The sequence below is a fragment of the Plecotus auritus genome, assembly GCF_963455305.1.
Source record: "Plecotus auritus genome assembly, chromosome: 7".
Classification (NCBI taxonomy): Eukaryota; Metazoa; Chordata; class Mammalia; order Chiroptera; family Vespertilionidae; genus Plecotus; species Plecotus auritus.
The window spans coordinates 18,595,338-18,620,146 of record NC_137774.1 but is presented as its reverse complement, the minus strand read 5'-3'; the positions used below and the strand labels follow the sequence as shown (position 1 = coordinate 18,620,146).

General features: G+C 57.5%; 1 protein-coding gene across 1 annotated transcript in view; it reads right to left on the bottom strand.

Moving 5' to 3' along the window:
• The window catches only part of CACNG5 (calcium voltage-gated channel auxiliary subunit gamma 5), a 28,754-nt gene extending 5,278 nt beyond the window's left edge, over positions 1-23,476 (bottom strand). Inside the window, exons 1-2 of the mRNA XM_080682024.1 lie at positions 23,303-23,476; positions 59-312 (exon numbers count right to left, since the gene is read on the bottom strand). Of these exons, the coding sequence (XP_080538150.1) occupies positions 59-254 (196 nt within the window). The 5' untranslated portion in view covers positions 255-312; positions 23,303-23,476. The remainder of the gene's footprint in view (positions 1-58; positions 313-23,302) is intronic.
• Between the last annotated feature and the right edge of the window lie 1,333 nt (positions 23,477-24,809).

The window sequence follows — 24,809 nt, the reverse complement described above, 5'->3', positions numbered from 1 at the left end:
TTGGGCAGGCTTTCCGGGGCGGGGCGGGGCAGGGCTGCCTGCCACCCTGGGCCCTTACCTGCGAGGAAGCAGACTCGCCACAGGCCCGAGTGCAGGGACATCCTGATCTCCGTGCTCTGGTTCTGGGGCAGGACCACGCCCTCCTCCAGGTACAGCCAGTAGTCGGTGCTGACGGCGATGCCCAGGAGGCCCAGGCCGCACACGGCAAAGACGCTGCTCAGCAGGGTCAGCGCCTTCCTCCCGCAGGCGCTCATCTTTTGGACGGTCAGGTGGGTGGCCTGCAGCCGTGGTCCCGCCAGCAGGGAGCAGGCTCTGGGGACAGGAGAGAGGCTGGGCACTCAGGCAGGAGCAGCCAGGGCTCCGGGGAGGCCATGATGAGGGGCCTTGGGAGGTAACTAAAGCGAACCCCACCTGGCTAAACTGGTGAGTACAGACCAGCAGGCCGGCTCTCTGGGCACCAGGCCACTGGTCAGAGGTGCCACCCTCTTCCTCCCCCTGCCAGGAATTCACAGCTTTCTTGCCAGGCAACTGTAAGGGGCCACCTTGTCCTCTATGGGAGTCCCCCTGCTAGATAACATGATTCATTCATTCATTCATTCATTCACCCAGTAATCCATGGTGCCCAACATGGGAGATGAAAAGACTGACTGTGACACTGTCCTTGACCTTGAAGACGTCCCACCTAGAAGGACCAAGGCACCCACAAAGCAATGCATGCAGCTCGATGGGGGATGTGCCCGAGAGCTCAGGCGCAGGAGGAGGGGGGAGGGTGAGCTCTGCTGGGGCTTCTCGTGTGGAGGACTCCGAGGGTCCCATGCACCCCGGCAGAGCCACGGCGTCCGGAAGGGGAGCGGCCACAGCCTCGGGAACAGGCAGAGGGCAGAGCAGGCTTCTGGGGAAGGCGTCTTCCTCCTGGGCTGCCATCAGTTGTAGTTCTAGGTCAACGGAAGTAAAGGAGCCACAGCACAGTCCAAGGTCAAGGGGCCTCCTACACCCACCGCGTGAGGAGCCGTCTGACTCTTGCCTGCTCAGCACACAGTATCGACAGGAGCCAGCTCTGAACCGGCCAGAGAGACGCCAAGGGTCTGTTCACGGTGAGCCACAAGCACACCTGCGGGTCCCTGCCAGCGCCAGGCACTGGGCTCGGAGCTGGGAGCCCCGAGGAATAAGGCAGATGGATGCTGACTCCCCGCTTACCCCCATGGAGCCCACAGCCCAGCGCAGGGCTCTGCACACTGGCTGCCATGGAGAATCACCGGGGAGTGCCCAGCAATCCTCACCTGGGCGCCCCTCCCAGCCACCCTGGTGCAGCTGGGCTCAAATGAGGGCGACGCGCTTTCCAAGTGCTCCCGTGACCCCGACGTGCAGCCCAGGCGGAGAGCCACTGGCCTTTGCTACTCAAAGTGTGAACCACGGGCCGGCCGCAGCCTCACCTGGGAGCTTGTTAGACATGCGGCCGCTCAGGCTCCCCCAACTTCGTAAATAGAATCCGCGTTGTCACAAGATCCGGGTGAGTGTGTACCTGCTCAGGTCTGAGAACCGTGCCAAGCAACCGGGGGCAGGAAGCCAGGACGTGAGGAGCCCAGAGGAGGGCCGTCGAGGGGGGAGCTGGAGGGGACAGGCAGAGGGTGGGGCCTGGGCACTCAGCGCGCCTCGCCTAAGCGTCAACCCTCTGCAATAACGCACAGCCAGAAATGGTGAAACAGGACGTTAATGTTCCGGAGAGCGGCCGGTCCCAGCACCTGTGCTGGGAGATGGAGACACCTGTGGTGACCCAGGGGTCCTACTCAGGGCTTGGGGTCACGCCTCAGCTGAGGCACAGGTGCAACCTGGCTGAGCCAACAGAAAAGGCACAGAAGTCACACTCACGTGGGAAGCGCTGCCTCTAGGCCTTGAAGAATCGCATCGCACAGTCATAGGTTAGCCTGGAAAAGTGCGTTTAGCTGCACTCATTCCAGTGTTTTCCAAGCGTATCTGTCCACACAATGGCGTCTTGTTCTGTGAACCCCCTTTGGGAACGAGGCTGTGCCCCATGAAGAATGACAAGACCTGCCCTTCCCCCCCCCACCCCCCCAAAGCTGCTGTGAGATGAAATGGCACAGCAGCCATGCCAGGGCTTTGGAAAATCGCAAGCACGATGCTGGTGTCAGGATTGTTATTAAGCAGCGATGGGCAGATAAGTTCGCGTTCCTGTAAGGCGGCCGGATCAGGGCTTCTGACATATGACAGCTAGCGACCGGCCGGAGCTGAGCGCCGATTTTAATGATAATCTTGGCAGCGAGACAACAAAAACCTTGGGTCTTGCAGGCTTGGGAAGATGAAAGTGGAGCGGAGATTGGATCTGAATCTCCAAATGCAAGAAATAAAAGCAGCGGCGGAGATGACCACAGAGCTCTGTAACAGCCAAGCGTGAAGCCTGGAGGAGCTTGGGAAACGGGGAAAGTCCTTCCGGAGTGTGTGGCAAACTTTCAGAACTCGCCCTGAGTGAACAGTAACACCCCGATTCGTCACACACGCGTCCTTCGGCTTCTATTACGAAATCCTATTTATTTACAAATAATGTCAGGGCCTCACAACAACCCCGCAGGTAGGTAGGGTTAGCCCCATTTTGTGGATCGGGAAACTGAGGCTCAGAGACGGTAAGTAGCCTACAGGACAGTCCCAGGTGGGTGACAGACTGTACACTGAAACCTAGGTCTAGTCCCACAGTTCATGCTCTGGCTCCACCATCTCCCTACTGAGGACATAAACAGTGCCAGAGGTGTTGGGGTGAAGTGACACATCTGCGTGGTCACTAGGGCAGTGGTCGGCAAACTCCTTAGTCAACAGAGCCAAACATCAACAGTACAACGATTGAAATTTCTTTTGAGAGCCAAATTTTTAAAACTTAAACTTCTTCTAACGCCACTTCTTCAAAACAGACTCGCCCAGGCCGTGGTATTTTATGGAAGAGCCACACTCAAGGGGCCAAAGAGCCGCATGTGGCTCGCGAGCCGCAGTTTGCCGACCACTGCACTAGAGAATCTAGAACCTTATGTGATGCAATATTTGGAAGACTGTCTTTGTAAACGGCCAAGTGTCACCTAAGGGCTATTTCTTTCTTTTTGTTTGGTCCTCATCTGAGGGTATTGTTTTCATTGCTTTTCAGAGAGTGGAAGGAAGGGAAAGGGGGGGGGGGGGAGAGGGAGAAGGAGAGAGAGAGGGGGAAGGGATGGAGAGAGAGAGAGAGAGAGAGAGAGAGAGAGAGAGAGAGAGAGAGACATCAACTGGTTGCCTCCCGCATGCACCCCCACTGGGGCAGGGAGTGAACCCTAAACCCAGGGACAAGAGTGTGTGGGCGCTGGTCCAGTGCTGCGGGGAGAAGCATCAGGCAGCGATGACAATGACCTGCCCGGCCCCATTCTAGAAACACCGTTACTCTCATCGTCTTCCGTCGGTGGGAGCAGGGATGGGGTCCCCTTGGAGACGCCGACTGGTCTGGGATGAATTTCTTGTTCCCACGTCACCAGGCTTCGGTCCACGTCTCTGCTTTCACGTGGTTGCTCCTTTCCCCACGAGCCCCATCCGCCACCTACCAGGTTCACTTGAACTTTCTCACCGGGAAGGCAGGCACGTTTCAGAAGTTGCTGCCACCAGAGGAGACGTTTACGCTACACGTAATAATAAACAAATAAAGCTGGGTGTAAAGCCACATGTCTCACGGGAATCCAACTGGGAAAAAATTCATAAGCTGGGGAGAACTAAACCAGAGCATGGACGGTGGACGCTTCCAGGTCATGTATATTTGATTTTATCACGTTCCTGTGCTTGACAAAGCCGCTAAGAAAACGGATTATTTCTATACTCAGAGAGGAGGACAAAGACTGGAGTCATCAATTCAGGGATCTGCTGCCCGGGGCGGGCGCGGGGCCCCAGCTAACCCCTGGGCTGGAGCTGCTGAAATGCGGTGTTATCCTTTGGGGGATGGGGCTGAGAAGCGGAAACGTGGCAGCTTTGAGCCTTTTACGGTGATTCCCCGGGTGCATTACCTCCACATATTAGCTTGTTAAGGATCACGAATTAACAGTTGCTAATTATCATCCTGACTAGCAATTATGGAAAAAGGTCTTGTGGAGAATTAAATCACAGACGGCACATTTCCCTGCCCAAGCCAGTAACGACAGGGCTTCAGTGACGTGCTTCGGTGCTCAGTGACAGGTGAGGGTACAGGCGTGTGTGGGAGCCCAGGGACAGGGCTGGACAGTAGTTTAACTGGAGAGAAGGAGAAAGTGGAAGGACAGTCCAATGCAGAACGCTGACCTCAGCTTCCTACCGGCCCAGAGAAACCTGCTCCTGTGAGCTGGTCTAGGGACCCAGCGTCAGCCTGGCCAGCTCCCAGCAGGACGAGCCGGTGACCGTCAGCCCCCAGTGGTCCTATGGCCCTGCCCGCTGTCCACCGTGCTGAGTGCCGTTGCATTCTGCGTGGCTAGAAAGGGACCACAAATTCCTTGACACTCCTCCCATTGAGAGGTGGGGTCCACACACGTCCCCTCCCCTTCAGCCTAGGCAAGTTTGGGACCGCTTCGACCAACAGCGTGCACTGAAATGATGCCATGTGACCCCTGAGGCTGGGGCATAAAAGGAGGTCGGTTTCCACCTGCTTCTCTCCGGAGTTCCCTCACGGGGAACCCAGCCCCCGTGTAAGAAGTCCGACGCCCCCTGAGATTGCTGTGCCTTAGAGCAGGGTTCTCAAACTCAGCCCCATTGATATCTGGGGTTGGACAGTTCTTTGTTGTGTGGGGTGTCATGGGAGTGCAGGATGTCAGCAATACTGCTGCCTCTGTCCACCGGCTGCTGGGAGCACCCCAGCTGTAATAAACAGAAATGTTCCTCTGGTTGCGAACACCGGCTTGGAGGCCATGCATAGGTGCTCAGCCAACAGCCAGAATCAGCTGCCAGCCATGGGATCGAGCCACCCTGGACTTCCAGCCCAGTCGAGCCTTCGGATGACAGCAGCCCCAGCCAACGTCTGACTGCACCTGCGTGAGAAACCCCAGCAAGAACTGCTTAGCTGAGCACTTTCAAAATTCCTGACCCACAAAATCATCAGCAAAATATAGTAGTTGGTGTTTTATACCATTACGTTTTATTTAAGTTTTTTAAAAATATATTTTTGATTGATTTCAGAGAGGAAGGGAGTGGGAGAGAGAGAAAGAAACATCAATGATGAGAATCATTGATTGGTTGCCTCCTGCATGCCCCACACTGGGGATGGAGCTTGCAACCCGGGCATGTGCCCTGACTGGGAATCAAACTGTGACCTCCTGGTTCATAGGTTGATGCTCAACCACTGAGCCACGCTGGCCAGGCTTATACCATTATGTTTTAAGGTAATTTGTTATATAGCAGAAGTTACCAAAATAACTGTACTACTCATGTATTACCATCTTCTAACTGCCTAAGTATGATATAAACCTGAGGTGTGATCGTTGAGAATGCAGCTTAGTGGTGGAAGGTCTGAGGGTCATAGCTTAATTCCTGGAATTTACAGCTATGTGGGGAAGTGAGTGGCACATGGGCCTTGGGATCAGGCAAGTCTGAATTAGAATGCCAGTTCTTTCATTCCACATCCTGGGCAAAGCACATAACCACTCTGAACCTCAGTCTCTTCATCTGAAAAACAGGGATAGCTTCTTAAGGGTTCTTGTGAGGGCTTATGAAAGTGTCACTGGGGAAGGCTGGGCCACGGCGTGCCAGCTCAGGAAATGCTGCAATCGGAAACGAACACACCTGACACCCAAAGAGCAGTGAACAGCAGTGAGAGGGCGACTGAGTCCTTAAAGGAACAAAACGGGCCAGACTTCCTCATCACTATCAGCTCTCTAATCTCCCTTCATCATGGTGGCTGGTCCCTGCAGAACTTTCATCGCCCTCCGCCCAGTCCCCTGCCAAGTTTCAGCCTTCCTGAATCCCCTCACCTCCCTATCCACAAAGGCTTTGGCTTGGAGAGATTGCAGGTTTTTCTCACTCGAGGAGCTGGACTGCTCTGCATAATGACGTGAAGGGCACTCAGCGCCGCAGCTCACGCAGGAGCTCCGCAGGCCACGAGGCTGGGCCTTCATTTCCTGGGCCCGCGTGACGAATGCAGGTTGGGCACCAACATGCATCGAAGGCTCACAGGGTACCAGTGTTAGAACAGGACAGAGAGGGACGATAATGACGAGGAGGGCGGTGCTAGTGGCCACTTACTGGGCCCGTGTGTCTACTGAGCGTCCACATAATCAATACACTTTTATTAGTTTCATAGAGAGGAAGGGAGAGAGGGGTAGAAACACCAATGATGGGAGAGAATCATTGATCGGCTGCCTTCTGCACGCCTCCCACTGGGGATCGAGCCTGCAACTCAGGCGTGTGCCCTGACCGGGAATCATACCAGCAGCCTCTGGGTGCACAGGTCGATGCTCAACCACGGAGCCATGCCGGCCGGGCCCGCATCCACATTCCCGTCCGATACCCTCCTGGCCAAGTCACATTATGATTACTTTTTACAGAGGAACCTGAGGATGAAGACATGGAGGCCACCCAGCTCACAGCAACAGAGAGTGGATTCAGCCCAGGCTCTGTGCTTCCTGCCTCCCGGGCAGCTACGGAGACCCGCCCTCACGTCCACTTCAGCGACATTAAAGAAATTCTGCCTCCTCTCTTCAACAACACAGAGGTGGGATTTTGATGTTGAACATTATCCTTAACCAAGGGCATATATGATGTAAAATATAACTAAACAAGGAGCCATAAGACCATTCCATAAACCTGTGCGTTTGAGCAGACGTGTCTGTACCTTGCGCCTTCTGTCCTTCTGACCTGTGAAGTCCACCAAACCCTGCCCTGCTATCAGCCACGAAGAGGACAGGTCACCCTCCCCCCTCCCCCCTGTCACACATCGGGGACACCGCAGCCAAAGGCATGCAGTAGCAGATGTCCGCCCAGCCCCTGACACCAGCCCCAGTGAGAGCAGCCACCCCCAGTTCCACCCCAACACAAAGGGATTTTTATTCTGTAGCATTTGCTTTGGAAAAGGCAGAGTCCCACACTTCCTTCTTCCTCTCAGTCCCACTTAAACACCACCGCACCGCCTTCTGTGACATGAAGTCTTAATCGCCGGCAATTAGAAGCCTTCCCTGCAGCTGCCTCCCCGCTCCCGCCTCCCGCAGCGCCCGCCCAGCCTGGACCAGGAGTGCTCCCGGGTTCCGGGGGCCAGGAGAGCCAGCGGGAAATGGAACATGACTTCCTACCCTGTGTCTAAATGTGTGGACAGGAACAGTGTTCAGACTTGATCTAATTGTGGTGACACGGGCCGTCTATCAGATCCAGGCTGCAGAAGCCGGCGGGGAGAGCGGGCCCATGACCTGGCCTTTCCTGGGACCCTGACTCGGGGTCTGCTGCTTCTCCGTGTCCTTTTGTCTCCCCGGTTCCTGCCGGTTGATGTTTATTGGATCAGGAGGACTCCGTGCCAGGAACTGTTCTAAGCAATTTACACGCATTAATTCACTTAATCCCCGAAACAACCCTCTGTGGTTGTTATTAAATGAGGACGGTGCTGGTACCTTCTTCCAAGGGGGGTGAGGATTAAGTGAACCAACACGTGTAACCAGCTTAAAATAGGGGCTCCGGCCTGGTGCACAGTGCATCCATCCACACAGTCATCTTAACTGTGGTCACTATCTCCACTTTACCGATGGAGGTGTTGGGGGAGATTCCCCACCATTTGGCCAAGGTCATCAGCTAGAAAGTGGGGGGCGGGGAGGGGGCTGGGATGGGAACCCAGCAATCTGCCCCTTTCCCTGCGGAGCAGAACTGCCTCTCGTGCATCTCATCCTGAGAAGCGGCAGTCGGTCCGACAGGGTGCTGAGCTCATCACTGTGGAAACTCTCGCTTCCGGAGAGCGGAGATTCCTGACTGTCGAAGGGAAAACGCTGACCTAATTTTGCCCGACCTCCGCAGCCTCTTGCTTGAGAGAATAGGGTTGAAGGCTTTGTGCTCTTGTCTGCTCGGCCCTTGGATCACTCGGGGGGATGGACACACCAGGTATTTTTCACGTGAAACAGCGCGTGAGGAGGAGGCCTGCGAGGGAGGAGCGAGGAACCGAGCTGGTCTTGGTTCTGTCCGAGCCCCTCCTCCACGCTTGGAGTTGGTATTTGTGTTTCAAGAGAGACGTTTCTGTTGCTGCCTATCCTTCCTTCCAGGAGAAGGGACGGGGAGCCTGGGGCGGGAAATGGGCCTGGAGGGCGCTCGAGGCCAGCTGGGAGCCTGCGGAGAGCACCCCCTCCAGAAAGCACCCCCTCCAGAGAATCGCTGATACATGAGGGCTCTGGGGAGCCGATCGATGGGGCCTGGCCAGGTTACAAAGCGGCGGACGTGCCTCTATAAATACCTCCTGTCCGCCCGTTCCTGCCTCCAGCATATCCTGCCATAACTCAGGGCTCTCATGGTCCGCAACACACGCCCAGGCCTCCCCTCTCTGCACCCCCGAATCCCTGCCCCTCTGAGCCCCGAGCCCTGGGTCAGACAGAGAGCTGGCCAGGAGGCTGTGGGTCCAGGAGCCACGCCCACAAGCCCAGCGTCCAGCCCTCCCAACGCCAGTGCAAACAGGAAGACGAGGTGCCAACCAATCAGGTGAGAACTTGAGCGAGGGCCAGGAGAGAAAAGCATAGGAGGGCCCCTGTGTTCCTCCGAGGAGTCCGTTCTCCACACGAGGCCTCCTGCTCCTGCACCTGCCCCCACGACTTGGGGTGCAATGCTGTCCGGGCCAACCTGTGACCCCAGGGGCCTGGTTCTGAGTATGTCTGCCCCGTGAGTGGCAGGTCCCAGGCCACACGGCAGAGTGAAGGCCCACGGGGTCTCTCAGGCCTGGAAGCTGGCCCAGCGGCCCCTGGAGGGTCCTGCTGGTGCCCCACGCGTCCTTGTCCAAACAGATGCTTCACGGCTCTTAGAGAGAAAGTCAAGATGCTTACGATGTTTGCAAAGAGGCTCTACTGCCTCCCGACTGGACGTCAGGACTAAAGACCTGGGCAGGGAACCGAGGGCGAAGGAGGAGGGTTTCCCTGTTCACCAGCCCCCCAGGAGAGGGTGGTGACAATGCTGCACTCTCTGCTTCTCAGCCGGTGACAGCGCCTCGCAGGCCCCAGAGCCGCTGGGCACGGAAGGACACTGCTCTGGAAAAGAAGAGAGGCAGGACGAGCGTGAACCTCAGCCCGCTGTCACAGCCACGGCTGCTCGCTGCTCAGGCCCCTCCCGTCGGGGCTGGTCACCAGGGGCCTGGGTGTCCGGCTTTCGTCTTGCCTCTGCCCAGGGGGGCCCTCGGGCAGCTGGCTCAGCCTCTCAGAGTCTCACCATGATTGGTTCTCATCAATGATTGGTTCTTTACAGGGCAGCTTCCGTGACATGAAGTAGGTGGTGAGTTCTCCACCAACGTTCGTCTTCATTCCTTGATCCACCAAGGAGGCTGACCCCCGTGTGGAAAACACTCAAACACTCAGGGTAACAAGATAATGCTGGTGGAGTGGGAACGAGGGGGGAGAAAACTTGAGTGCATCTCGTTTTATTTATTTGTAAAATATTTTTATTGATTTCCGAGAGGAAGGGAGAGGGAGAGAGAGATAGAAACATCAATGATGAGAGAGAATCATTGATAAGTTGCCTCCTGCACTTATCTTACTGGGATGGAGCCCGCAACCCGGGTATGAGCCCCGACCGGGAATCAGACCGTGACCAGCTGCAGGTTGCCGCGCAACCACTGAGCCACACCAGCTGGACTGCGGCTCGTTTTAAAACCAGCCTGGATAGCTGCCTCCCCGCTGAACAAGGCAGATTTCCTCATGTTAAACCACTCTTGCATTACTGGGATGAATGTTGCTTTTGTTGTGATATGTAGTATTATAAATAAATTATAGGTCAATCTCACTCATGAATATAAATACAAATGTCAGTTTAACACTCTATTTATGACACTTGTGTTTCTATTCATGGGTGAGATTGACCTATAATTTTTTCCACTATCCTGGTTCGTTTCATCATCAAGGTTATATCAGAACCACCATGAGATACCGTTACACACATACTAGAATGGCTGAAAGGAAAGAGACTGACTATAGTAAGTGTTGACAAAGATTTGGAGCAACTGGAGCGCTCCTGCATTGCTGGAGGCAACGCAAAATGACACAACTGCTTTAAAAGGCAGTGTGCAGAGAAACCGGTGTGGCTCAGTGGATAGAGCGTCGGCCTGCGGATGGAAGAGTCCCGGGTTCGATTCCGGTCAAGGGCATGTACCTTGGTTGCGGGCACATCCCCAGTGGGGGGCGTGCAGGAGGCGGCTGATCGATGTTTCTAACTCTCTATCCCTCTCCCTTCCTCTCTGTAAAAAAATCAATAAAATATGTTAAAAAATAAAAATAAAAAAGGCAGTGTGCCGCTTCTTGTGAAGTTAAACATGCCCTGGCCACGCAGACCCAGCAATCCCACTCTTCGGTGCGTTTCTAGCCTCCTGTTCAAAGAGGCGTCTCAGCGGCAACTTCTGGCCCTGCCAGGGCCCCAGGCCACATCCTCCCGTCCCCGGGCGGGCATTACCATTTCAGGCTTGAGCTACTATGGCCATATCTGGGTCCAGTACCTCCTGGTCCTCCTTGGTGGCAGTTCACCTGCTCAAGGCTCTGGGTTTGAGGAAAGACTTGCTTCAGTCTTTCTTAAGAGTCAGCTGTGGATTTTAAAACCCCCGTACGTGCGGGTGGTTGAATGGGTGTGCATTAGCTGAGTTCACTCTGTTGCTGAAACTGGACGTATCTAATGCAGTCCCTACTTTTCACGCCCCCCCCCCCCCGCCCTTTCCTAGAGGTGGTACCAGGAATCTCTAACCCCCCTCCCCCAGCATTCTGGAGGGGGTGGGGAGGAAAGACCGCCTCTTTCTATGCTTCTGAATTTCCTGATGTGCCATAACCAGCACAAACTATGTCTCCAATGGGGGTGTGTGCACATATGCGTGTGCGCGTGCATGTGTATGCACATTTATGAACTCTAATTTAAAAATTAACAAAAGTGATATATATCTATATCTACATCAAACTGTTTGGAACCAGAGCAGCTTCAGGGAGAGGGAGGCTGCCAGTGAATTCCTTCTGCTCTCCTGGGATGGCCCTCCCTGCTCCGTCCTGGGCAGACGCCAGCCTGCCCAGGCTTTGGCCATGCTCTGTTTTTATTTTCATTATTTAATTGTGTCCAGAATGCACGGCTAAGTGGAGCGCTCGCTCCGTAGCTTAATGGACGATGGCCCTCTGTCTGCAAAGGTGTAAGTCACATGGAGCTCCGCAGGCTGTTGGGGGGCGGGTGTCCTCAGGGCCCCTCCCCCTGTCAATCTCAGTCTGAGGCAGAGAGGGCAGGCGTGGGGCTGCCAAGGGGGGAACACAGGAGTGAGTGAAGCCAGCAGCGTCCAGTCCCCTTGCAGTCTGCTCTCAGGAGCTGCAACGACTCATGGGGCTGGAGGCGGGCTGTTGACTTGCTTTCTCACCCCAACTGGCTTGTTTCCCATTCACTGAACTCAGCTCCTGGCCAGACTGGCTGGGAGCTGTCCTGAGACCCGCCTCCTGGGGGACGAAGGGGTTTTATTCTTCTACCTCATCCTCTTTCTTAATCGTTTGGTTCTAGACTTTCACAGTGACCTAAACGGCACCTTCTGACCATTGACCCCATGAAGGCTACACATCCAGGGCCTAGAAAACAATGGGGTGAGTCATCAGAAGTGCTTGCTGACTGACTGCATTGACCTTGACCCTTGGCATTCACAATGCTTTACCTTGGGTCCTTTCATCCAGCCCAGGAGTGGCATGACCCTATGGGTGGTACGACCCATTCTGCAAGTGAGGAAACCGAGGCTGAGAGGCGTCCTGCCCAGGGAGCTGGGATGGGACCCGGACTTGTCTTCTGAGGCTGAGTCCTCAGCCTGTTTCACCCCATTATCCCTACAGAGAGGCAGGGCTTTCCCAGGTGGGCCCCCGGGAACAGACTCCAGGGGGCCACTCAGCCAGCAAGTGTAATCCCCAGGTCTTGGGATCAGGGGCACCCTGGGCTGCTCCGTGCTGGATCTGCCCCTCCCCAGGGTAGGAGGCGGGAGGACTGCTGCTTTCTCTCTGCCTCCCGAGTGCGGGGCAGCCTGCCCGCCTCCCTCCTTGGCTGCCTCTACCCCCTCCCCACCCCGCCCTCACGGTGTGTCCACAGGCCCATCAGGTGATGAGTGTTCCTCATTCTTCCCACAACAACACATTCATCAGGAGGGAGACAGGCCCTCCGCCTGGAGGGAAGGCAGAGTGAGCGCAGGAAATCAATAACGGAGGACAATGCCTCTGTACTGAGCCCCGCATTGTTTCCTTCTGCAGGGGAGGGGCGGACGGGAACAAATGCGGCGGAACGTTTTATTCTAATTGATCTCGAAGCTGGGTGAACCCAGCGGTGCCCTTTCATGGCTGCTGGCACTTGGGTTGACAACAGGCTCTCAATCAATGCGCACGGGGGCCACCCGTTTAGCTGATGTGGATGCCCAGGCTCCTCTCTGCACACAGCGCTGGGGCCGGGCCAGCAGGGTCGGAGCAAAGGTTACCAACTTGGGGGGCGGGAGGGATGTGGGAGAAGGTCAAAGGGGAAACCAGGGCCCCAACCACAGCCCCAACCTCATGTCTTCTGCACACAAAGAGATTCCTACTTGTCTCGGGCTTAAATACCTTCAAAGCTGAGCTGAAACCCCAGTGATGCCAACAGCATCATCAGCCAGTGACACTTCAGTCTGAATTTACAGGGCCTTGTCCTCACTGGGGACCTCACAGCACCTGTCTCGGGGACACGGTGAGGCACGCACGAGGTGATTCTTGCCCAGGTCCCAGCCCACTCCTGTGCTGTCACCAGCCGCTGTTCAAGCCACTCTCTGGTGAGTGAGCTACACAGGGCTCGACACAGCTCCTGGCACACGGCAGCTGTCCCCCTCAGGTTTCTGAAAGTGTGCTGTGGGAGGGGGTACAGGGGGTACAGGGGTGCCTGGAAATCTGGAGCAATGTCCTGCGGGAAGATTTCAGAGAGGGGCAGCGTGAGGGTGCAGAGGGCCACGTGGGGCCACCATGTGCCTGCCACGGCCCTCGGTGCTGGGACTCGGGTGGAGGCCAAGCCCAGGCCCTGCCCTCAGAAAACCGAGTGCACAGGGGCTGAGCCCCCAGCTGGCGCCCTTCCCTCCGCAAACTCGGGGCAGCCGATGCCTTGTGCGCTGGAAGGGTGGGGCTGGCCGTGGTGCTATGCGCCTGCCAGCCCCGGAGCACCTGGCGTGCTCCTTCTGCAGAGAAGGCGAGGCTGGCGGAGGCATCTCAGGCCTCTGGGATGAGAGGTGAAGTGGAGGTCACCCAGCAGGGAGCAGCCGGCTATTCTGGGACCAAGTGAGATGCACACAGGAAGTCACCTGCCTCCCAGGGCAAGGGCTGGGTGTGTGGATGTGTCACCCCGTGGGAAAGGCAGTGTTCCTGGCCGGCCGACACTCACTGCCCAGGAGCACCAGGAGGGTGCCCCCCGCACCCTATGAGGTGGGGCCTCTGTTTGGAGGAGAGGCCGTGATGGGTGGTGGAGTGCCAGGGGCAGTCAGGAGCCAGAACAGAGTGGGGTCCTGTGAGCCCCAAGCCTCGGACCCCGGAGCCTGGACGAGGAGGTCGGCAGCCTAGAGGGCAGAGCCCCTCGCTCAGGCTCTGGCTCTGCTACAACCAGCTGTGTGGTCCTGGACACGATGCGTAACTGCTCTGGGCCTCCATATGCCCATAAAGCACAGGTGACCATGGTCAGAAGGCTTTCAGGAAACGTGAGTCTTGGTGAGAATGTGGGGAAATCGGTGCTGGGAATGTAAAAGGGTGCTGTGGAGGACAGTTTGGTGGTGCCTTAATAAGTTACCCCTATAAATACTATATGAGCCAGCGATTTGGCTCCTAGGGATGAACCTGAAAAACCTGGCAACAAGGGTTAAAACAAATACTTGTGCTGCATGTTCACAGCAGCATTATCTGTAACAGCCCGAAGGTGGAAATAACTCCAGGGCCCATTGCCTGAAGAACGGGTGAACACGTTTGGCATATCCACACAATGGAATATTATTCAGCCGTCAAAAAGGAATGAAGTACCCACACCGGCTACAACGTGGATGAACCCAGGAAATACAATGCTAAGTGAAAAAGCCCACGGGTTGTGAGTCCATTCATACGAAACGCCCAGCACAGGTAACTGCATCGAGACAGGAAGCAGGTGCGTGGTTGCCAGGGACGCGGCGAGGAAGGAATGGGGAGTGACTGCTTTCCCCACGGGGTGAGGAAAACGTCCAGGAACTGGAGTGGTGATGCTTGCACAACATTTGAATGTACCAAATGCCGCTGAATTGTATACTGTATGTATGATGGTTAAAATAGATTTTACGTTGTATTTTTACCACAGTAAAAACCCCAACAGATTGCATTTATTTATAGCAAAGAATATGATTCACCACAATTTAAGGAGTGCATACCAACAATGTATGCATGTAAGCAATTATGGGAGAGTGGGAAGGCAGCGGGTGGGGGTGGGGGTGGAGAAGCCTGGGTGGGAAGTGCTTGGACACAAAGTAACTGCTCAGTGAACGCCAGCTTCCCTCCCCTCGGCTCCTCACGTTGGAGAACTTGCCTCTGCGGACCACGCCCTTCCACACAGCACATCGGGGCAGATGTTTAAGGTCTATGGTTTCTGCCCTCGGGCATGTGTGTGCGTCTGTCAGGATGTCGTCCTCCATGAAGGGCTCATGGAAGTCCAGATGCCTGGAGCAGGGCCACCTCCTGCTGGACTGTGACCCAGGCAGCCTGGCCTCGAACTCTGGGGAGCGGAGGAACCCCCGCCAGACAACCCCACCAAGCGAGCAGAAGTTTCCCTGAGGTCACACAGGGCGCTCCTGGCCACTTCTTTTTCCTGCCAGTTCATTTCCCAAACGTCCTGCCGTAGCCAGGAACTGCTTCAATACCAAGACAATAAAAACAATAAGCAAAAAGGCTCATTAGAACTTAAGTCCCCTCCGAGCCTTTTCTCTCCCTGCTTGATGCCTGACTTCCGCGGGGGCCAGCCTTGGGGCGGCGTGGCGAAAGCTGGTGCCCTTGAGCATCAGAGAGGCCTGGTCTGCCACCTATCAATCACATACTACTTTAGGCCTCCGAGCCTCAGTTTCCTCATCTGTAAAATGGGGTAACACCTGCCACCCTAGTGCAGAAGTGCCAGGTATAAACCAGAAGCACAGAAGGGATGAAGCTGTCATTAGCCACCATCTTCTGGAAATGGCCTAACATCATGCTCTTTCCATTTGCCTGACATGTGGGACTCAAGACAGTACTTTAGAAAGTTACTCACTGTTGGGTTCTCTGTCCCACTCACCCTGTGGCCTGCCAGCCCGCCCATGGCCCCTGCCCTTTCTCCAAGCTCTGCACTCTCAGCCCCGGGAGTGGTCCCTACAGTCACACACAGCTGATTGGACCAGAGGTGGACGCCTGACCTAAGCGGGTTCAACCACACTCGCCGCCCTGGGGAGGGCCCATGCTCTTCTTCAGATCAAACCAACTGCTCGTTCCTGTGGCTTGTGGTCTGCCGAGGACGCCCCCACGGGCCCTGTGGCTGGAGAAGCTGAGAGACGGGTCCTACTTCCCCTCGTCCTGATCCCAGGTTCTCATGCACTCGGACTTCGAGGCCCATCCTTGAGCTCCAGGACATGCCTGGGCCTCTCTGATCAACGCCCTCTTCTGCTTGAGCTGCGCGGAGCAGCAGGAGCTCCCAGGCTGTGGCCCCTGAGAGCCCTGGGTTCGAATCTCACCTCTGCCACGTATTCACTGGGAGACTGTGGTTGGTTGCTCAGCCTCCCTGAGCCTCAGGCTTCTCACTTGTAAAGTTTCTTTTATTTGCAACCAAAAATCACCACCCAAACCCCACTCACTATAATCCCCTCCGAACAATGCTATTATCGTTTCCAGGTTACCAACAGGAAAGCTGAGAGAGAGAGAGAGAGAGAGAGAGAGAGAGAGAGAGAGAGAGAGAGAGAGAACAAGTGACTTGGTCAGGGTCCCTGGCAGTAGGTGGTGACAGAAGTCCTCAAGGCCGGCCCACGGCCATCTTGCTGCCTGGCCTCGCTCTGGTGGCAGAACACTCCCCCAGCCCTGGAATCATTTTTATCCTTCACAGATGTCCTCTGCAGACTGCCAGCGTCCTCTGTGGACCACCAGCGTCCCCTGTGGATCGCCAGCGTCCTCTGTAGACCAGCGTCCTCTGTAGACCGCCAGCGTCCTCTGTAAACCTCCAGTGTCCTCTGTGGACCGCCAGCATCCTCTGTGGACCGCCAGCGTTCCCTGTGGACCACCAGCGTCCTCTGTGGACCGTCAGCATCCTCTGTAGACCAGCGTCCTCTGTGGACCGCCAGCGTCCTCTATGGACCACCAGCGTTCCCTGTGGATTGCCAGCGTCCCCTGTGGACCGCCAGCGTCCCCTGTAGACCACCAGCGTCCTCTATGGACCACCAGCATCCTCTGTAGACCGCCAGCGTCCTCTGTGGACCGCCAGCGTCCTCTGTGGACCGCCAGCGTCCCCTGTAGACCGCCAGCGTCCTCTATGGACCGCCAGCGTCCTCTATGGACCGCCAGCGTCCTCTGTGGACCGCCAGCGTCCTCTGTAGACCGCCAGCGTCCTCTGTGGACCGCCAGCATCTCCTGTGGACCGCCAATGTCCTCTGTGGACCGCCAATGTCCTCTGTGGACCGCCAGCATCCCCTGTGGACCGCCAGCGTCTCCTGTGGACCGCCAGCGTCTCCTGTGGACCGCCAGCATCCTCTGTGGACCCCCAGCGTCCTCTGTGGACCGCCAGCGTCCCCTCTAGACCACCAGCATAACCCCTCTGGCAGTGGCGGTGAGGGCCGAAGAAGGTGGGTGGGGGAGGGAGGTTGGGGAGAAGGATTTGAGGCTCCCCTGAAGCACTCCAGGGAAGGGGCGCCCTCTTCTGGCCTTTGCTTGTTGTGCAATGAGACAGCCTTTGATTTCTCTGGGAGACTTGGGTCCAGATTTACTCCCAGAGCCACGGCCCTGCCCATCAAACTCTAGAGCTGGGAGGGCTTCGGAGGCTGTGGCTGGAGGGGCCGTTTTAGTCCCTGAAGCTTCTCTGAGCCTGGCACACAGTAGGTGCCCACAACACGTGTGGAGAAAATGAATCCTCTCTCCCATCCCATCCTTTGTCTGCCAAGGGCCATTTGAATATTGATAACACCATTCATGGGCCATAGAAAACGATGAACTTAAAAATTAGCCTGCTATACCTGGTCAAACATTTAATGAACTTACCCCTAATGCCTTGGCAGGGCCAGACCACATGATTTTGCGGGCCTCCCATGGCCTGCGGGCCGGACGTTCCCCACCCCTGACTTAGCAGATGGGAAAGAGTGCCCCAGAGAGGAGTGGGCCTTGCCCAGGGGTCTCCTGGCGCCCACCGCAGGCCAGGGAGCTCCTGTGGCAGCCCCCCAAGAAGATCTGTGCGCAGGATGCAGAAGGAGCCATCCACCCGCTGGGCATCGTCTTCAGGTGAATCAAAGATTCTGGCAGTGGGGACTTGGGCGTGTTCTCTTGGGTGGGCCCTGCCTGGTACAGTCAGAGGGCCTTGGGCATCCCATCAGATGGCAAACGTACAAAGACACACCAACGGCGCCTCCCGAGGGGCCTCATACACTCTCCAGCACACACTACACACCCGTGTGCCGACAGTCCCGGGGACTTCCTTCCTGGGCGCTCCCATCACTGCAGTCCATCCCCAGGGCAGCCTCCCCGCACCCGGAGGAATAAAGGGGTTTGACTGGCCATGACCGAGGAGGTGTCTGCAGGCCTCAACTCTCTGGGGTAACTTTTAAACCCACATTTCCAGTTGAGAACCTACTGCTGACGTGTATTGCTTGGAAAGTGAGACCCTGGCACTGGGCACATTGACACCCCCTTCGTCTCAGGGGCGCAGGGGTCACAGAGTCTTGGTTCTGTGCTGGCTGCCCCGTCCTGCTCAAGCACACAGTGATCTGTAGCTCCGCCCGCTCAGCTCCCAGGAGAGGCGGGCCAGCCTCCTTGGACGGACGGGCAGGGAGGCAGCGGCTGGAGAAGAGCGGTTCTTCCTCCTCGGCTCTGGGACCCGGAGAGGAAAGGGAGCGTTGAACTTCCCGTGACCTCCCGAGAGACTGGCCTTGAGCTCACCAGATGGCACTGCTGCCGCTCAGCGAATAGATGCACAAATCCAGGACAGAGCCTGTGGCTGGGGGAAACGAGGGTGCTGCCGCCCTCTAGCCGCCTGCTGGCACGAGTGTTTGGAGAGGGAAGGAGGGATGGCACGGGCGGCATGGGCAGCACGGATGGCACGGGCGGCATGAGAGATACACAGGCGGCATGGATGGCACAGGCAGCATGGATGGCACAGGCGGCATGGATGGCACAGGCGGTATGGGCGGCATGGATGGCACGGATGGCATAAGTGGCACGAGAGATACACAGGTGGCATGGATGGCACGGGCAGCACGGATGGCATAGGTGGCACGAGAGATACACAGGTGGCATGGATGGCACGGGCGGCACGGATGGCACAGGCGGCATGGATGGCACAGGTGGCATGAGAGATACACAGGTGGCATGGATGGCATGGGTGGCACGTATGGCACGGGCGGCACGGATGGAATGGATGGCACGGGCGGCATGGATGGCATGGGCGGCATGGATGGAATGGATGGCATGGGCGGCATGGATGGCACAGGTGGCATGAGAGATACACAGGCGGCATGGATGGCACGGATGGCACGGGCGGCACGGATGGCATGGGCGGCACGGATGGCACGGGCGGCACGGATGGAATGGATGGCACGGGTGGCATGGATGGAATGGATGGCACGGGCGGCATGAGATACACAGGCGGCATGAGATACACAGGCGGCACGGATGGCACAGGCGGCACGGATGGCACGGGCGGCACGGATGGTACAGGCGGCACGGATGGCACGGGCGGCACGGATGGCATGGGCAGACAATGCACCACTCCTGTAAAGACCCTGTGAAAACCAACGCCCAGTGAGGCTCCGTGACTAGTCCAGGTCACACACTGCCACTGAGCGACTGAACTGGGACCTAACGCGCTTCCGTGTGGCTGCAAGCCCACAATTCGGGCGACGGCAGGAGAGTGTGGCTGCTCCAGTCCACGTCCCTCCAGAGGCCTGGCCCTCTGCGCCTGGAACAGACGTAAGGAAACAACGCCCACGTTTAGGACTGCCGTGAACGCGTGGAGAACGCCTGGGATGGTGTTTGCACCTGGAGGTAGTGGCCCTGGCCTCAGGGAGAAAGCTGGTTTTCACTGTGGCCCCATGGCCACCTGATGGGGCTCTTCAAAGCCTGCTGGACTGCCCCCCCCCACACACCCACACCCACACCCACACCCACACCCACCTCCTGCTGGTTCCCTAACTTCCTCCCCCTGCTGCTGGGAGGCCCTTCCCCCAGATCTGTGCGCGCCTCCCTCCCCTCCTTGTCTCCCTCCCTCTTCCGTTCTCTGCTCAAATGTCACCTACAGAAAAGGCCCCTTTGAAAATGGCGCCCCCCCCACCCGGCCTTTTCGCGGCGCAGCCTCCTGTACAGGCCCCTTCTCTAGCAGACGTATCGTCCACCTCCTGCTGCGCACGCTTACTCCTCAGGGAAGAGCGATGCATTCTGTCTGTTTTGTTCGCAGCTGTATTCCCGATGGTTCGCAGCAGCAGGTGACTTCACCCCCAGGGGACGTTGGGCCTGTCTGGAGACATTTTCGGTTGTCGCAGTGGGAGGAGGGGTGTTGCTGACACCCCACAATGCACAGGACAGCCCCCTCCCTAAAAGAATAATCCGGCCCCAGATGCCAACAGTGCCACAGTCGTGTGCCCTTTACTCACAACAGTAGCTGGCACGTATACAGTAGGCGCTCATACATGCTGAGAGGGAAGCATGAGGAGCTGTTGTCATGCTATCATTGTTATTATTTAAGGACGGAGATGGGTGAGAATAATCTTTAAGAATGGTCGGCAGTTGGGAGTTCATGGCCAGAGGTCATACGGGTCTGAGCTCTGCCCCAGCAGCACCAGGATGGGCCGCCCCCTGCTCATTGCTGGGCCATCACGGGCCAGGACGAGTCCATTTTTTCAGGTCCCCCCACAGCTCCAGCCCGAGCTACGTATGCAGCCTGCCCCTCCCCTCCCAGGTAAAGCCTGCCTGCGGGCCCCCTGGGCAGGGCCTGTCAGTTCTCATCCCCAGGAACCCCGGAGTGAGGAACCCCCTACACAGTCTTTTGGGGTGACCCCAGCGGCCCCTCACAGCCCAGGGAGCTGCAGGTCCGAGGGAATTTGGGCGTTGTTGCTCTTTTCGAGGACGGGTAGTGCGAGGGCTGTGGGATGCTCAGGAAGGCACAGGTGCTGGAACCCCGCTGCACAGCTCAGCCCAGCCTTTTGCTGACCTAATAAATCGCCGCTGACAGCTGCCTCGCCCGAGAACACCACCTATGGGCTCCTTGCAACTCCGCGTGGCACGGTCTACGGACGGGAGGGCAGCGTGGAAAGGAAGGATGCTTTTGCTCTGGGCCTAGATCGCCTCCAGAAATAGGCTGCTGAGGCCCCACCTGGCCACTGGATTGGAAGCCTCTGGAAGCTTCTATCAACACCTGCACACTCAGCAGGCCCCCCAGCCCACACTCCCAGCAGGAATCCCACGTAAGGTTCACAGCTTTCCCTGCCTGCTGCCTGCCCCAGTCCCCTCCCCACCCCCACAACACACACACACGCTTTTCCTTCTCCCAGGGACCTCCTTGGGCTCCCAGCTGGGCCCTTCTCTGTAAACTCTGAGGCTGGGAAACCACTTTCCTGCCCTTCTGCCCTTGCCCTCTCCCCTGAAAGCTTTTAAACCAGTCACCAGTGCTACGGTTGAGCAGCTGACACAACCGACTTACAAGGCCAGGAGCCAAAGGAACGAGTCTCTAATGGTGGAATACTGGGCAGCAGACGGCTAGGTTTGGGGGAACAGGATGATGCCCGGTGAGCAGGGCTTGTCCTGGGGCTCCTGCAGTCACAGGCAGCTGGCCTCGATGCTGCCAGGGAAACAGGCTGACCCCAGACCCAGGATGAAATAAAACCGCAGGCTGGTGCCCCGTGACCACCTGGGAATGAGTGGGGGGGCGGCGGGGGGTCTAGGGGGGTAGGCCCAGGCTGAAACCCTGAGGCAGAAATGCCAACTTCCCCAAAGGCAGGGCTTGGTAGAGACTGGGTTCCAAGTCTCCCACCCTCTTTCCCTGGGACTCCAAGCCCAACCTGTGAGCTACCCTGACACAGACATTTACACGGCTCCTCCACCCAGGATGGCCCGAGGGTCCTAGCCGCACGACCACCTCCCTCAAGTGCAGTGTCGGCGTCAGGCTGGGGCAGGAGGAAGCAGAGACACCGGCCCTGGACACCCCCAGTGAGCTGGACACGACATCCGTGTGCTTGCTGGACACAACACCCCAGCCCCATGCTATGGATGAGGACACTGAGTCTCGCTGCTGGTGACCAGCCGGGGTTGCAGCCCGTGTTCCACCACGACAGAAGGCCTGCCGGCAGCCAGGTGTGGACAATTCAGCCGATTCTCCCCTCCGCACTCCCCTCCCGCGCCTCAGCTCCAGATCATAGGCCCAGACTCAACCTGAGAATGGCCCAGCTCTCACAAGCCAGCTGCCAGCTGGTGGGGCTGTGGATGCAGCCCACCAGGGTGCCAGGGTCCTCACAAACCGGACACGTGTGGGCAGGGCGGCCTGGCTCTGCCCCACCCCTCGGGGCACCTACCACCTTCCACATGTGAGACAGAGGCAGACGCTTGGGGTGGGGATGTCTCAGGCGCAGCCACAGATTGCACCCTTTCTGGGCATCCTAGGGAACTGGCCCAGAAACGGGATGTCCCCAGCCACCTCCAGCTGCCAAGTCAGTGGGAAAGTGAGGCACAGCGAGGGCGTCACTGGCAGACTCGGGGCGGCAGGCTGGCTGTGGTGTCAGCAGATGCCACCAACCTGCCACCAAGGTGCCTGTGGTCCTGAGCTGTCCTGAACCCGGTACGTCAGAGGAATCCAGGCCAAAGTCACCCCTCGCCCACCTCCAGGGCGGTCTGGGATGTTTGCTCATCCAGCCCTGGCGTTTAGGGACATGAGGGAGGGGGCCTGAGGCGGGGTCTGGAGGGTGGGCCCATCTCCGGTCCCCGGAAGGTGTGGAGCAGGAGCGCGCACATGGCAGCTGGAGGGAGTGTGACATCTGTCACATTTGGGGATCTTGTCCTGAGACCTGCTCGCATCTGGCCACTGATAATCCAGGGCAAAGTGGGCGGATCCCTTTCCTTCTCTGAACATCAGCTTCTCCAACCACCAAAGGGGACAGAGTGCCCAGCAGGCTCTAGGGGGCAGAGGAGAGCGTGGCTACACCCAACGGGGAGCAGCACCTTGAGAGTGGCCAGGCTCCGAACATGGGCCTCCTCCCTCCCGGCCAGGTTCCCGGACTCTCTTTCCGCCCCAGAAAGTGACAATCTGGTCATCGGTCCCAGGAAGTGATCATTTGACTTCATTTACAAAATTTTACCAAACTGCATCTTCATCAAGGGCCAAATTAGGAGGAGAGCGGAGTGTCGGATCCAGTAACTAACATGAGGCTTTGGAGCGACTGGAGAAAGTAGATCATCGGCCGCGGATCCCCCATGGCCGCCACCCCGGCTCCCCCGCGCGTCCCTCTCTGCTCCGTGGCCCCCGGCAGGGACCCTTTCTCCTGCCCAGCCGGACCCAGGCATCCTCCCTGTCCCCGCAGCCAGGCGGGAGGAGCGCGGGGGCACGGGGACGGCGGGGCGGCCGGACCCGCTGGGGGAGTGAGGCCACTGGGCAGGCAGGCTGTGAATTCCACCTGCGTAGACAGCCCAGCTCAACAGGTGACGGGGGCTTGCCCTCCGCATGATCCGGTAATTCCTACAGCCCCGTTCCGTCCGCCCTGGGAGTCTGCCCGCAGCTTTGGAGTGGCAACAAGAACTGCCAGCGGCGTCGGCAAAGAGGGAGCGTCGCCACCTCCGCGCACTTCACTCACACACACGTCCCACCGCGCAGCCCCTGCCGGCACCGCGCCGGGGACGACCCGGCCCCCGCCCTGGCTGCGCGGTGCGGGGGAGGTGGGCGGCTGGCGCAGTGGACGGCAGAGCCTCCCGGTCTCCCCGGCTCCTACCTCGCTGGAGCGGCCGCGACCCGATTCTGGTGCAATGCCCACGCCGGTTCCTCGTCTCGGCGGTAAGTACCGCGCGAGGTTCCCCCGGCGCCCGTTCGGCCGAGTCCCGCCGAACAGCTCCGCACCCGCGACAGTGGCTGCAGCCGCCGCGCGCGCCAGCTGCGAACTCCGCGAGCGAGGGCGGGCCGGGGGCGGGGCCTCCCGTCTCCGCGCCGCCAGCAACCGCGGGCTTTTGGACCCTGCGGAAGCTGGGCTCCTCCCCTGGAGCGGAACACCTCTGGGGAAGCGCCTGAGTGGGGTTTGCTCAGCCTTGGGTCAAACTTACCTTCCAATTCCAGCTGTTACTGCTACTGCTGCTTAATAATAACAACCGCCACAACAATGCCACCTACTATTTATTGAACATTTACTGTGCACTGGGCACTGTTCAAAGCGCTTTCCCTGGATTAAGTCATTGGACCCCCACAACAATCCCATTTTGCAGATGGGAAAATGGAGACACAGAGCAATAGCTTGTGCTGCAGGACACACAGCTGGAAAGTGGCAGAGTCAGGATTGCAGCTCCGGTCTCTGTGGCTCCAGGATCTGTTCTTTCTGTCCGTATGGTGTTAAACAAATGGCTCCTTAAAGGCAGAAGGCCTGCCACGTAGTAGGTGTGCAGTTACATTTGTTGAATGAATGACTGTTGAATGAAAGCATTTAAGATGAAACAACCAAAACAGAAAAAAAGCAAACCCCATAACCAAAAAAACCCCCCAAAAAATCCAAAAAACAACCCACAACACTGGTGAAGCTGAATCAGTGATGTGAAAAGATGAAAAATGGGCATAGCAGCCAGGAGATGTATCATCTCAAGGTCTGCATTTAATATTCCCAGCAAAGGCCAGAGACGCCGCCCTGGGATCCAGGTCGGCAGCCATGTCCTCAAGCAACCGCAGAGTAAGTTTGGGGGAGAGCAGACTGCCTGAGGCTGGGTATGAGGGAGGGGGCGGCTGGGGCATCCTCCCTCGTGGGCTGATGGAGGGATGTGAGATGCCCACGTGCTCCCCAGGCCCTCTCTGATCTGCGTGATGCTGCTCTCCAGGGCAGTGGAGTAATGGACCCATTACCTGTGGAAGGCACCCTTTAAAAGGAAAATGGTTTCTAGGGGTGCTCACAGCCTCCTCCCCAGGCACTCTGCCCAGCGGCAAACGGGGAGGCCTTATGAGGTGGGTGGTTGAGAGAAAAGGAGTTGGGATTTGATGGACGAGGGTTTTCAACCTGAATCTGCTTCTGACACACTGTGTGACCTTGGATAAGTTACTTAACCTCTCTGAGCTTCCGTTTCTTCCTCTATAACCAGGGCTGCCTTTATGGGCACGTGACCTATGCACACAGCCCTGCTTTTAGAAAGGCGGCATGCTTGGTTTCATGATCTGCTTTTGCCATCTTAAAATTTTAAATCATTTCTGAACAAGGTGCAGCATTTGCAGTTTGCACCGGACCCCACGAAGTATGGAGCTGGCAC